The 12280-nt window shown below is 53.3% G+C and overlaps 4 protein-coding genes across 4 annotated transcripts; all 4 read right to left on the bottom strand.

The window, feature by feature from the left end:
• Nucleotides 1-46: 46 nt before the first annotated feature.
• Nucleotides 47-1456, bottom strand: aah1 (adenosine deaminase). The gene has a single exon (XM_025611221.1). It carries the CDS (start codon nucleotides 1194-1196, stop codon nucleotides 138-140), a length of 1059 nt encoding a protein of 352 aa, XP_025469939.1. The 5' UTR covers nucleotides 1197-1456; the 3' UTR covers nucleotides 47-137.
• Nucleotides 1457-1947: 491 nt separating this feature from the next.
• On the bottom strand, nucleotides 1948-7376 carry BO94DRAFT_554714 (uncharacterized protein; the record flags this gene model as incomplete). Its single annotated transcript, XM_025613736.1, has 8 exons — nucleotides 1948-3274; nucleotides 3297-3335; nucleotide 3787; nucleotides 3948-4914; nucleotides 5035-5521; nucleotides 5575-7157; nucleotides 7217-7285; nucleotides 7344-7376. 8 exons carry the CDS (start codon nucleotides 7374-7376, stop codon nucleotides 1948-1950), a joined length of 4506 nt encoding a protein of 1501 aa, XP_025469938.1.
• A 262-nt stretch (nucleotides 7377-7638) lies between these two features.
• BO94DRAFT_532914 (coatomer subunit zeta) lies at nucleotides 7639-8642 on the bottom strand. Its single transcript, XM_025611220.1, has 2 exons — nucleotides 8238-8642; nucleotides 7639-8179 (listed from the first exon to the last, which is right to left on the bottom strand). The coding sequence occupies exons 1-2, from the start codon at nucleotides 8600-8602 to the stop codon at nucleotides 7939-7941; spliced, it is 606 nt and encodes a 201-aa protein (XP_025469937.1). The 5' UTR covers nucleotides 8603-8642; the 3' UTR covers nucleotides 7639-7938.
• A 1055-nt stretch (nucleotides 8643-9697) lies between these two features.
• BO94DRAFT_362736 (uncharacterized protein) lies at nucleotides 9698-12189 on the bottom strand. The gene is made up of 2 exons (XM_025607173.1): nucleotides 11180-12189; nucleotides 9698-11108 (listed from the first exon to the last, which is right to left on the bottom strand). Exons 1-2 carry the CDS (start codon nucleotides 11823-11825, stop codon nucleotides 9820-9822), a joined length of 1935 nt encoding a protein of 644 aa, XP_025469936.1. The 5' UTR covers nucleotides 11826-12189; the 3' UTR covers nucleotides 9698-9819.
• Nucleotides 12190-12280: the final 91 nt, after the last annotated feature.

The raw sequence follows: 12280 nt of genomic DNA, 5'->3' as shown, positions 1-12280 counted from the left end.
CTTCCTCCCTTCTACAGTCCTTCCACTCCTTCAATAAAATCAGACATCAAATGCAATCATTACCCTCTCTCCTGGATATATAGTATCTATCATCTACTCATAAGTTGCATATAACATTATCCCTCCCCATCTCCCATCTAAACCACCAACTCCGCAAACCTCACCACATGATCCTCAATCCTACCCAACAACTCCATCTTCCTCTCCTCCTCAATCCAACTCTCACTCACACTATTCACCGCAATAACCTTCCACTCCTCAACCGACAACCCAAACGCCTCCTGCACCGCACAATAATTATCCAAAATATACCCCCCAAAATACGCCGGATCATCACTATTAATCGAGAACTTGACCCCAGCATCCAAGAACTTCCGAATCGGCACCTCCCCAACCTCCTTCACACACTTCAACTGCACGTTCGACAACGGACAAACCGTGAGCAGAATGCCCTCCCGCGCAATCCGTTCCATCAACACCGGATCCTCCACCAACCGAATCCCATGATCAATCCTCCTCGCCCCCAACTCCAACGCCGTACTAATATACGTCGGATCGCCCTCCTCCCCAGCATGAGCCGTCAACCTCACCCCCCTCTCCCTCGCAGACGCATAAATCTCCCTAAACATATCCTTCGGCGGACCCACCTCCGACGAACTCCACCCCAGCCCATGCACCGTATCAGACTCAAAATGCCCATTGTCCAGAATCTTCGCATACGTCTCCTTCGCCGAATCAACCGACAAGTGCCTCACAAAGCAAAGAATGAGGCGAGTTGAAAGTCCGAGTTCTTTTTCCGCGCGTTGACACCCCGCCACGAACCCGGAGATGATGGTCTCGTACGCGATGCCCCGGTCTTGGTGCACTTGCGGGTCGAAGAAGACTTCGGCGTGGTGGACGCCGTCGGCGTGCGCCTTTTGGAAATAGGCCCAAGCTAGGTCGGAGAAGTCGGATTCGTGCTGGAGGACAGACATCCCGATGAAGTAGAAGTGGAGGAAGTCGTCGAGGGAGGTGAAGTTTCCGTACCGCTGGGTGAGGGTCTCGATGGAGGTGTATTCGGGGGTAGCGGGCAGTTGGACGGCGTTTTTCGAGGCCAGTTGGAAGATTAGTTCCGGGGTGAGGCAGCCTTCCAGATGCACGTGGTGTTCGCATTTGGGGAGGCCCCGGAGGAAGTCGTGCCAGGTGGATTGACACATTTTGGTGGTTGGAGGGGTATAGCTTGATGGGTATAGAGGGGGCAAGATTAGAGAAAGAGTAGGAAATTTTTTTTTAGTAAAGAATGGGAAAGAAAAGAGCGGCGGATCAAGAGGTAGATATAGGAACTAGAAAGAGAGAAGGAGGCGATGGTATCACAGCCATCCAGAAAATGTTGCCTCGGAGGAGTGGAGATGACGATTGACTCAGTCAGGGCTGGTCAAACTTCAACGGCCCAGCGGTGGATTGCATCTGCGATGCCCTCAACGCTCAATGGCTCGGCCGGGTTCCTGACGACCCACTTGCAGCGGGTTCGTCAGGCTGCGACGATAAGCTTGTTTCCCATGCGCCGATTTCTGCTCGTGGCCCGGAAGCGCGCCGAGTCGGAGACGGCCGATGCGGCGCCGGAGAACGGAGACTTGCTTGCTTGGGGACAAGAAGGCCCCGATAAGGACGATCGTGATAGATGGTATGGTATTTAGTAGTCCATCGAAAGAGTAATAAAATGAATGCTTCTAGAAGATTTGCGTTTTCGGGTCGGTTGTTCAGCCCTAAAATCTATATTGATCCTTTTTATCTCGGTCCATACCGGGGAATAATTTCTACTAATGCTCATATCAAACTGTGAAACCATGCTCTAGTTGCTGTCATTCATGCTAATTCGTAACCTATATTTTATAACATCTAGCCAACGCAGTAAAGCCCAAGATATGTAGCCAAGATGCAATCTATAACCTCCCTCCTTGATGATTATTATACCCGAAGTTCCGCTCCAGCGGCTTTGCGCAGCCGGTTCATGACGGCAGCTGCCAGATCGCCCTGCTGGTCGGGCACCCCCTCGACATAAATGACGTCTACCTCCATTTCATCCATTGCTCGCAGCGCGGAGAACAAGCCCTGCGCAATGGACTTGATGTCCGTGCCCAGGTGGCAGTCGAAGGTCTCTTTGGTAGCGGTGCAGCCGTTGACCTTGTTGCTCACCGGAACAGAGAACCCTACCAGCTCATCCACGAGGGACGGGATTTGCTTCAGAGTCTTCTGCATTTCATCCTCGGATAGCAACCCCATGCCCCGCTTCCAGTTTCGTGTGCGCACCACTCCGATCATATGCGCCCCGATCGCCGAATCTTCCAGGTCCTTGCGGATATGTTTTGCGACGCATTGCTCATCCGAACCGGCCTCGAAAAGCACCACCCGCGCCTTGGGTGAGTAGTGTCGGTACTTCATGCCCGGTGCGCGAGGAACCTCTTTTACATCAAGCGTGCCGTCATGGTATCCTACCTGTACATTCTCCCACCCAGGGCATTCCCGTAGCTCCTCGATACCAATACCGCCCGGTCGAAGAATAGCCGGAGGATCGGACAGCCCGTCGATTACCGTACTCTCAACTCCGACACCACAGGAGCCGCCATCGAGGATAAGCTCAATGCGACCCTCCAGATCATGGTATACGTGTTCTGCCGCCGTCGGGGAGGGCTTGGTCGATGCGTTGGCCGAGGGAGCCGCCAGAGGCCGATCCGTCACATGGATCAGCAAGCGCGCGAGCGGGGATGAGGGCATGCGCACACCAAATGTAGTGAGCTTGGAAGTGACTTCGCGCGCGAGAGGGGAACCGGAGGGGTTGTTGAGGAGGATAGTAAGAGGGCCGGGCCAGAAGCGAGAAATGACGGAGTCGTAGATGGCGGGAATGGCGTTCTTCGCGGTCGTCGTGATGCGCGTGGGGCTCTCCTGCTCGGGGTTGAGTATTCGCTCCAGCATACCAAGCGAGTCGATGTGTATGATTAATGGGTTGTCCGACGGCCTTTGCTTCGCCTTGTAGATCCCTTGCACGGCAGCACTCCGTGTTGCGTCTGCGCCTAGTCCATACACCGTCTCCGTAGGGAAAGCCACCGGGATATCGCTGGTTCGGAGGAGTTGCGCCGCTTCCTCGATGGCAACTGCTTCTGGGGTATGATTATCGCGCTCGTTGACCCACCACTCGGCGAGAGATCGATCTCCGGGGCCTTCTTTGTTGAGTCGGCGGACCGACACGATTCGGGTGGAAGCTGTGGGCGTCATGGTGGCTGTGGTGGAAGCGAACCTCGCAAAGCTGCGCGGGAGACCGCCAGCAATGAGGCGAGACAGGAGCAGAACCAGATTGACTGGTGGTATTCGTTCCCCGGACAGAGCAGAGGAACAAGGTGATCGCGGGGGTGAGTCACGGCTCGTATAGAAACTAGTATAGGCGACAAAATTCGCGGTGGTGGGGGGGAAGGGAAGAAGCGATCTGGTCTGGCGCGAGTTCTGATTCGGGGGTTCTGCTGGCAGTCTGCTCCACTGTCTTGTCCGGCCCGAGCGATTGCTGCCAGACAATTGCGACTTTGGGGGGTTGGGGGGCGCTTCTGGATGTCGGCGAAGATCAACTCGAAAATCTTCGCGATGACGTCGTGCCTGTGACTAAGCAGACCAGCCCAGATTCCAGCCTTTTTCCGGTTGTTTCTTGTTTGGGCCCAACGCGACATCATCTACATACAGAACACGGCCAATAAAATGCAGAGAATGGATGTGTGAAATGTAAGTATGTGCCTGTACACATTTACTTGTTCCTTGAACCCTCATCGTCACCAGTGGCCTGATCGAATTAGTCCACACCCAATCAATGCAGTACTACTATGTACTTCGTAGACCATAGTGGGATGTATATCGGGAGATACCCAATCGACCAAGTCCAGGCATCTATGTCTTCTTGCCCCCTTTTCCTCCCTTGTTCCCACCGCCACCGCCCCCTTTGCCCTTACCCTTGTCGCCTCCACTGGGAGATGGTCCTGCCATGATGCGCACCTTGCCAACGGGAACGCTGTTGATGACCTCAGTATCCTTCCACCCCTTGATCAGGTCTCCTTCCCGCGCACGAAGCTTCTCGGCTGTAGCTCGGTCGATGCCAGCGTCTTCAGCGTGTTCCTTCTTGACCTTTCCAGTTGTCGTTTCGGCTACCCACCGCCCGATGATCTCCTTGACAGCCTTGCCCTTCTTCACTGCACCGGGCTGTAACTTGGTCCGGTACTTATACCGACCCAGTGCGGCCCAGGGAGCACACACGGGGATGGCGGCGAGAATCTCATCCTCCGGATGAGGAGTGCCAATCAACGCGGGGATCCATTCCAGGTCTGCCGCCTCTGTAGCCGCGGTTTCTTCGTCGTAGTCATCAACACTGCCCTCAAAGAGAGCCTGTCGTTTACGCTCCGCTTCGGCAGCACGCTCATGCTGCGCTCTGCGTCGTTTCTTCGCTTCCTCTGCTTCTCTTTCACGCTTGGCCTTGGCCTCGGCTTCTGCGGCAGCCTTTTCAGCTTTGGCACTCTTGGCGCCTAGCAAGCGAAGAGCCAATTCACGATCCTCTTCATCCTGATCAGCGTACTTGGCCGCAGCCTTCTTTGCTTTGGCCTTTTTGCCCCGGCTTGGACCAGAAGCTTGTTTGGTATTCGCTGATTTTGCCGACGTCCCGTTAGATGCTGGGTTCCCCTTGGTATCCCCATCCAGCACCTCTGGGGAATTCCCTTTTCGGACCTGCCGCCTTTCTCTTGCTGAAAGTTGCCGCATGTTGTGGGTTTGTGGCGAGGCCACACTCTCGTCTTCAGGGTTACCATTCCGCTCCTCAACCTCTTCCTCCTTCTCTTCGTCCTCTTCTTCATTGGGTTGGGCATTTTGAGTTTCGGTCGATGCACCCGACGCTGTTTGAACGGGCTCGGACGACCCGCGTTGCAACGGATTTCTAGCCGGAATCGCATTATCATCCTCTTGCTCATCGTCAGACTCGGCGCTCTGCACCTGCTCGGCTTCGACCGGCTCATCAGGCTTAGTAACCTGCGCTTCTTGCTCGACAGTGGGCTTGCCCTCTACTTTCTTTTCCGTTTCAAGATCTCCCACGGGCACATCTGTGGCCGCAGGATCGTCAAATCGGTGCATCTTATGGTTCCGGAGACTCTCCTTGCTGACCTGGAACATGACCGCAAATCCTAAGACGAGCTGCGAAGGAGCCAAGAAGTTCTTCTCGCCCTTGATGAGGAACTCGCCGGTAGGGAGGATGCCTCCCACATCGGCAGTCTTAGTGACTTGGCTCGCGTTGACCCAAAAAGCTGCCATAACTGCTTTGGAGTCCCAAGCACTGGACGTAGCAACGCAGAGATTACCAGCTTGCGAGAGGGTGCTCGGAGGAATAGGTGCATTGGGCGAGTTAGCTCTGTTCTTGACGATCATCGGCGTAGCACCTTGTAGATCGGCATGAACGAAGACATCACCTTTCTTGAGGTAACGGCGGTAGAGCATTTCACTCTGCATCGCATCGCGGCCACTGTCATCATTAGATCAGGTCATAAACCACAGATCGGTATAAATCACACATACCCCAAGACCAGGTATCCCTCCGACGAGATGAAAAAGAGGAATTTCTCAAACCAGAAAGGCTTTCTAGCAGGCCGAAGGATTTGCTTCTCCTGCTTCAAGTTCCGCTTCAAATCATCCGTCACTTTCTTCTCGTGACTCTTGAGTGCCTTAGTTGAAGATTGCGTTGTCCTTTGCTCCTTCACGGCAGCCATTTTCTTTTGCTCATAGTACTGGGTTGCGTTAGCCCAAGGAGAAAGTCCAAGATCAATGTCAATTGTCAGCATATTCGACTGTTGCTGTGCCTTGCCCGCTGCCTCCTGTTCATCTTCTGAGGCAGACTCATCGTCGGAAAATAGCTCCTCGCCTTCGTCCTGTTCTTCGCCCGCCTCTCCAAGTAGCAATGTGATTGTGTTCTCATGAAGCTTTAATGGCAGTTTGATGATACCCGCCACTGGGTTTCCCCTGCCATGCTCCATCTCAATGAGGCGAGCAATTTCAACCCAGTCCATGCCCTGAGCAATAAGGCCATTTACCGCATCCATAGCTTCTTGAACCCGGTAGACATTGTCTTCAATGGCAGCCGCCTTGCGAATATGCAATTCCTGGACCTCCTTAAGGGCACCAATGCGCTTCGCATGCTCTTGTCTGACGGCATCAAGCTTCTTCTTCGCGGCCTCTTCACGCTCCGTGAGCCGCGACTCCAACTTCTGCGTTTCAATTGATGAAAAGTACTCGTCGACTGTAGCATTGAAGGAAGGGAACTCCAAGATGGTAACACCTGGCTTTCCTTCAAACTGGCGGGGCTTAAAAGGATGGAAGTCTTCATAGAGAAGCGCCGGCTTCTTAGAGGAAGCCTCATCCTGAGACGTCGATTCAGGAACTGGTCTGGTATCCTCCTTCGCCACGATATACCCCGGATGATTTTGCTCAGTAGCCAATTTCGCCGTTTCGCCTCTCGCCTCCTCCAAAACATCCACGACCTTCTGCAAAAGAGCCTCATTCTGGAGAACCTCGTCGAGCGGGGTAGCGGGGTTAACCGCCTTCACGGCAAACGCATGGTCCAGCAGTAGGGGAGGGTATTCCGGAAATCCCTGGGACAAAGCCTTGCGCAACATATCCACATTCTTCTTCTTGACCTTCTTCGGCGCATTGCCCTCTTGCGCAAACAGGGCCTTTGCCTTCTCCACGGTCTCCTTGACCCTCTCTAGCGTGATATCGGGAACACCGTGATAATTCTGTTTGTTAGTAATTGTGTACTTAAGTCCGACGCGAGTCTCCTCCTGTCCATCGCCGGCAGGAACCTGCCGGAACAGCGCAAGGATATTGTACTCGCGATCCGTGATGATGATGTTGCCGCCGGCAAAGAACTCCAGGAACATGTGGTACATGCCATCGCTGAAGGAGAAGTCGATGATCCGATCCGTACCTATCTGCTGAATAGAGGTGACTCTTCGCGACTTGAGGAATTTGCGCATGCGCGTCACGAACGGAGTGGGCGCTGACGCGGTCGCTCGGGAGTATTGGGTGACATGGCAGCGGAATCCGGAGTCGACAACGAGCTGTTTGCGATGGTCGGGTTTGGCGAGTTTAAGAAGGAAAATTCGCTACATAGAGAGGAGGAATGTTTAGGTAGAGTACACGCTGCGAGGGAATATTCACCTACCGAGGAAAGGTCGTAGATGTTCGAAACTCGCAGGTTGACTAACTCCGATGCAAGTTCCTGGGAGATGACCTGGTGTTGTGTGAGTCCTTGCGGCTGTCGACAAAGGGGAGCTGCTCGGGCTGCAGACCTTGACATCCAAGGACGAAAATCTCTGCTTCATCTTCGAGTGTCCTTTGTCCTGTTCCCCAGAGAACGAAGCTGTTGCGCTGAGCTGATGCGGTGGTCAAGAGTTTTGCACCCGTTCGGACAGGCGGGCGTGACGTATGCGGGGCGCTTTTCGCCTATCGAGGCATGGCTTTCCATGACGGTCCATCACCTTCACTCCCTCCACCACATGGGTTTATCGCATCTTTCTATGCATGGTGCACTGCATCTGGCCCTGCCGATTACACGCGTGCTATACATCTTCCTATGACCCCAGGTTGCCATCTGCTGGTGCATACGCTCATGGGTAGCCCCTCAATACTAGATAAGAAGTACAGTATTCTCGCAGCAAAACATGAAGGAGTATCTCTATCGGTACCTCAGCCCCCGCAGCGAAGAAATGCGGGGATAATAATGTTATAAATGGACATGATTAAACAATGAGCAATGCGCACAATACCACGCCAGGACCAGCCGGATAAGACAGCAAAAGATATAGTGGGACAGAAAGGAAAAGGCACATCAGAATGCATCAATAGAAGGGCAAGACCGTCAACGTCAATAATCAGATACGCCATTTACATCTGTCGCAATCCCTCCGCAAGACGCCGCTTTCCAAGCTCCCAGGCATTGAGCAGACCTTGTTCGGACAGATCGATGCTCTTCAGGTTCGGCGCATCGGGGGCAGGGGCGCGGCTTACGCGCGAGGCGATCAGCACAGGGTCGGTTTCCAAAATGATTCCGTCGTCGATGATCTCGTCGATGGCCAGGGCGACCAGGTCGTAGTTCTCGACGATTGTGCGCTTGTCGGTTGCGCCCCTGAAGGCCAGAATAGTTAGCAATTGCCCCAGCCTCATCAGGTAAAAAAAAACCATACTTGAAAAGAATTCCCAGGGCATCTCTTAGTGACAAGACTACATTGTAGAGTAGCACCTCGTTCTCATCGGCACTTCCCACCACGTAGAGCATAACGTCGCTCTCCATCTTGAAGACAACTATCCGGTTATCGTACAGAATCACATCACTGGTCTGCTTGTTGGTCTTATCAAGAAGGCCTTGCTCGAATGCCTTCTGCTCTTTCAGGGTAGGATAGGGGTTTGCTCCGGGGTAGTCAGTCGAGTTCGGAGCAGCACCGGCCGGGGGGTGAGGAGGAGAGTAGTATTTGGCGAAGATGCGAGAGCCATCGTCGGCCGACATCAAAAGGACAGCATTGACGGAGAAAAGCGAAAGAGAGCCGGGCATGGTGGGCAATGAGATATCAGACTGGCAATGTGGTGACAGCTCCGGGGTTGTAATCGGAGTCCAACTATTTACCGTCAAGCTAGCCGCAATCCGGATGCCGCCCGAACGTTGTTCCGGGGTATACAGGAGATCAGCCCCTCGACTTACTTCGATCAACAGTGGGTGCAGTACTAGGTCCTGGCCTGCAGACGGCCGCGGTTGCAAAGCGCCTCAGTAAGCATCACATAACGCATCTCTAAAAGCACGTAGGTAATGACATTCTGTATAGCCAAAGAACTCCATCAAGCACATCTTAAAGGTCTCTGTCAGGCCTATGTAAAGGCCTCTATCAAACACCAAACACTTCTAGAGGGTCCAACCAAGTACTTTCAAAGGACTCAACCAAGCACTTTGAAAGGGCTTTGCTAAGCATCCTAAAATACGGTACTTGATTTAGACCTACAGTTTGAGCATACATCACAAGGGGTCCTCGGAAGCCATGAATTAGGTACCCCAGGCTGAAGCGGTGAGTAGAAGCAATATATAGTAAGACATCACAAGTGGTCAAATAAGCCAATAGGAAAGCAGAATTTATGCAAGTCATTGGACTAATAAGAAGCCACGGAGCTGGAAACTTCTCTAGCAGGACCGGACCTAGTATACCTAAGTTGCTGCGCGCTTCGCAAATGAAGTACTTCAAAGTGGCTTTACAGGTAGAATCCGGTATTCGATATGTATTCGTATTTACTCACTATCTCTATAATACAAGTTCTAGACAGCATCATTAACGACAAATAGCACAAGACAATTTCACTCGCAGAATGGAGTATAGACCATATGTTCATCAAAGAAGGAGGGGCATCAACAAGCAAGCAGATTCGTCGCGTCCGAGAGTAGTCACTGTGGGGGGTAAAAGGAGTGTCCAAGCAATACCCATGTCTGGCATCATCACAACGTTTCAATGTGGTCGTCTATCACATTTCCAATATAAATAAATAGCAATAAAATGGACGCGAAAAGTGCCAGCTGCTCGGAAGGGCAAACTGGGCCATATCGGCTCAACACCAGGATGATGATCAACACCGAAGAAGAATGTTAGCGTTCAACCGTAGCGGTCAAGAACCCGCCATCAAGGACCGAGAAGATCATGCAAATTAGATGTGAATAACACAAAGAGCAGGAATTCCCCCTAGCTGCAGGCAGGAAATTACCCCACATTTCTCAGGAGCCTAGCACGCTCAGGTTGAAGGCTGGGTGGTTTCACCGGGATTGGGACGGTTGAACCACGAGATCCAACTTCCTCGGTTAGCCTTCTTGCGTGCAGCTTCCTCTTCCTCAGCCAATTTGGTCTCGCTGACAAGTCGCAGGGGGCGCAATCTGTTCTGAGTCATCACTGCCCCGGTATAGTTGGTCATGCCGGTGCTTGAACGTGGGGAGCTTGAGGTTGCACCTGTGGATGCCGTGTCACCAGCAGGGTCGCTCGTGATACTATCCGAGCTACTTAAACGGCTGTGCTCCGGCTGACTAGAGAGAGACGGGGCACGACCACCAGCACTCATACTCGACATGATACTCGCCCCAGAGAATGCGCTTTGGCGAGACCCAGGCCCCATGAGGGTAGGGCTAATCGGACCACCCGAGTTACGTCCCCGATACATCTGACCAACGACAGATGCGGCACCGACGTCTGTTTGTTCCGACCTCGTGCGGCGGTGGCCCCGAATCGACTGAGCACGAAGGGGAATGCTAGGAGCCGTCTCCGGGTTCTCATGGGCGGTTGGCACGCTGGTCGGGGGCGGCATATAACTGGTGGGACGCGACCGCGGCTGAGTGATAGGCCGACTATTCGGAGCGTGGACGACTGACTTGGCTCTCTGGAGGAACGACTGAGCATCATCCTTCTCAGGGGGGGTTGGCGGAAGCTCTTTGTTGCTGTGCGCCAGCATCGGCTTGGCTGGGGGGTCATTCTCATTCTTGTCAAGGATGGTCTCGAAACCATCGTGCTGCAGGAGGCGGCTGATGATGCGCTCGATATAAAGCGTGAGAGCCTTGTTCTGATCCTTGAGTGCCTTGATCTCCGTCTCAAGCTTGCGGTTGTTATCTGTTTCCGCTCTAGCATCGACAGACTCAAGCTCATCAGCCAAGGAACCCAAGCCGCTGCCAGACTCCTTGATGTCTTCCGCAGTGTCTGGATGGGCTTGCTGCATGAAGTCACCCTTGGTGAAGTCACCGTTCAGGGTTCTCTCACTGAGGAGCAATTGGTAGCTTTCGTTATCCTCCATCAAGCGGGCATTAGCCATACGGGCTTCCAGAAGCTCCTTCTCCAACTCCCGCTGTCTGCCACCACCCTTATTTTCCATCTCGACGAGCTTGATTTGGGACTCAGCCAGCTCGAGTCGGAGAGACTCAATCAACTTATCCTTCTGCAAAAGAAGCTTAGAGTTGTTGCGCGAAGGGCTTCGCTCGATCTGGGAAGAGGGCGCGAATTGTCCATCGACGTCCGGTGACCCTCGGTTGCGGAAACTTGCTAAAGAAACGTGTTAGAAAAATTCACTATAGGAGAGAGGAAGGGGGATAAGAAGAAAGGAATCTTCTTACAAGAGCGAGACACACTTTTATCCGCATCGACGGCATTGGCCCGCTCCTTCTGAGCCAGCGACTCCTTCAGGCGCTGGATGGTGGCTTGCATCTCCTCTTCTCGACTAGCCTGCTGTTCCTTCTCCTGCAGCATTGCATTGCGTTCCAGGTCATGTGCCTGCTCAAGGTCGCGAATCTGGCGGACATGTTCACGGATCTCACCATTCAGGGCCTCAATCTTGCTATCTCTCTCATGGCTCTGGTCCTCCAACTTGCCTTGCTCGCTGACCGCCTCATCAAGCCGCATCTGAAGGACACCCAACTGCTTGCGGTATTGCTCCGATGCCGTTTCGGCTTTCTGCAGCTGCTCCTTAAGGTCGTCGATGAGCGCTGCATTCTGAGCCCGAGCCTCTTCATCGGACTGGCTGGGCGTAACTTTCGGGGCACTCGATGTGCTTAGATTGGAGCGAGCAGGTTTCCGAGCCGCAGCACGCGCAGAGACCGGAGTCGAAGCCCGAAGGGAGGGGGAACGAGGAACGCCATTTGTCGATGTACTGGGAGTTCTGGTGTGTGTTCGCGATGAAGCGCCGTTGACCGTATGACTGTCTGCAGTCGAGGATTTGGTGGAATTGCCCGAAGTACTGGGCTTGCGAGGTGTCGCAGACATGTTCACCGACAATGATGGTCACACCAGAAACGTAAGTTGATTCCAAGAGACGCAAAGCGACCCAGAAAGGGGAACGGGAAGAAAGGCCTCTGGGGTTTAAAACTGGTATGAAACAGCCGGGAAATTAAGTCGATAAATTTAAGGAACGGAGGCCGAGGAGCAGTTGTAGCGGTCAAAACACAGTGGGCACTAAGGTGACTATCTCGGTGGGGGGGAAGGAGGATGGGTTCAGAATGGCTGGCCCGGCTAGCCTCCGTCGAGGAAGATGAACTCGAAGGCACCAAGCAAGGACAAGGGGAAGAATAAATACGCAGACAAGGCCTGGCGGATGGATCGCAAGTTAGGGATGGATCCGACCAACATGAGGGAAGGAGAAAAACTTTAGAGGGGGGAGAAAAGAAGATTAATGGGAACCGGTGGGCGCATTTCATTCGATTGGGTTGATGGGCACGATG

The sequence above is a fragment of the Aspergillus sclerotioniger genome (genome assembly GCF_003184525.1).
Source record: "Aspergillus sclerotioniger CBS 115572 chromosome Unknown BO94scaffold_7, whole genome shotgun sequence".
In the NCBI taxonomy this organism is placed as follows: Eukaryota; Fungi; Ascomycota; class Eurotiomycetes; order Eurotiales; family Aspergillaceae; genus Aspergillus; species Aspergillus sclerotioniger.
This window is presented reverse-complemented; position numbering and strand designations above follow the sequence as displayed.

What these genes read in the sequence shown, in the direction of transcription:
- aah1 (XM_025611221.1), bottom strand. Translation starts at nt 1,196, where the DNA reads ATGTGTCAATCCACCTGGCACGACTTCCTCCGGGGCCTCCCCAAATGC.
- BO94DRAFT_362736 (XM_025607173.1), bottom strand. Translation starts at nt 11,825, where the DNA reads ATGTCTGCGACACCTCGCAAGCCCAGTACTTCGGGCAATTCCACCAAA. An exon ending in TAAAAGTGTGTCTCGCTCTT is followed by an intron (nt 11,109 to 11,179) that starts GTAAGAAGATTC and finishes ACGTTTCTTTAG; the next exon opens with CAAGTTTCCGCAACCGAGGG.
- BO94DRAFT_532914 (XM_025611220.1), bottom strand. Translation starts at nt 8,602, where the DNA reads ATGCCCGGCTCTCTTTCGCTTTTCTCCGTCAATGCTGTCCTTTTGATG. An exon ending in GCCCTGGGAATTCTTTTCAA is followed by an intron (nt 8,180 to 8,237) that starts GTATGGTTTTTT and finishes TCTGGCCTTCAG; the next exon opens with GGGCGCAACCGACAAGCGCA.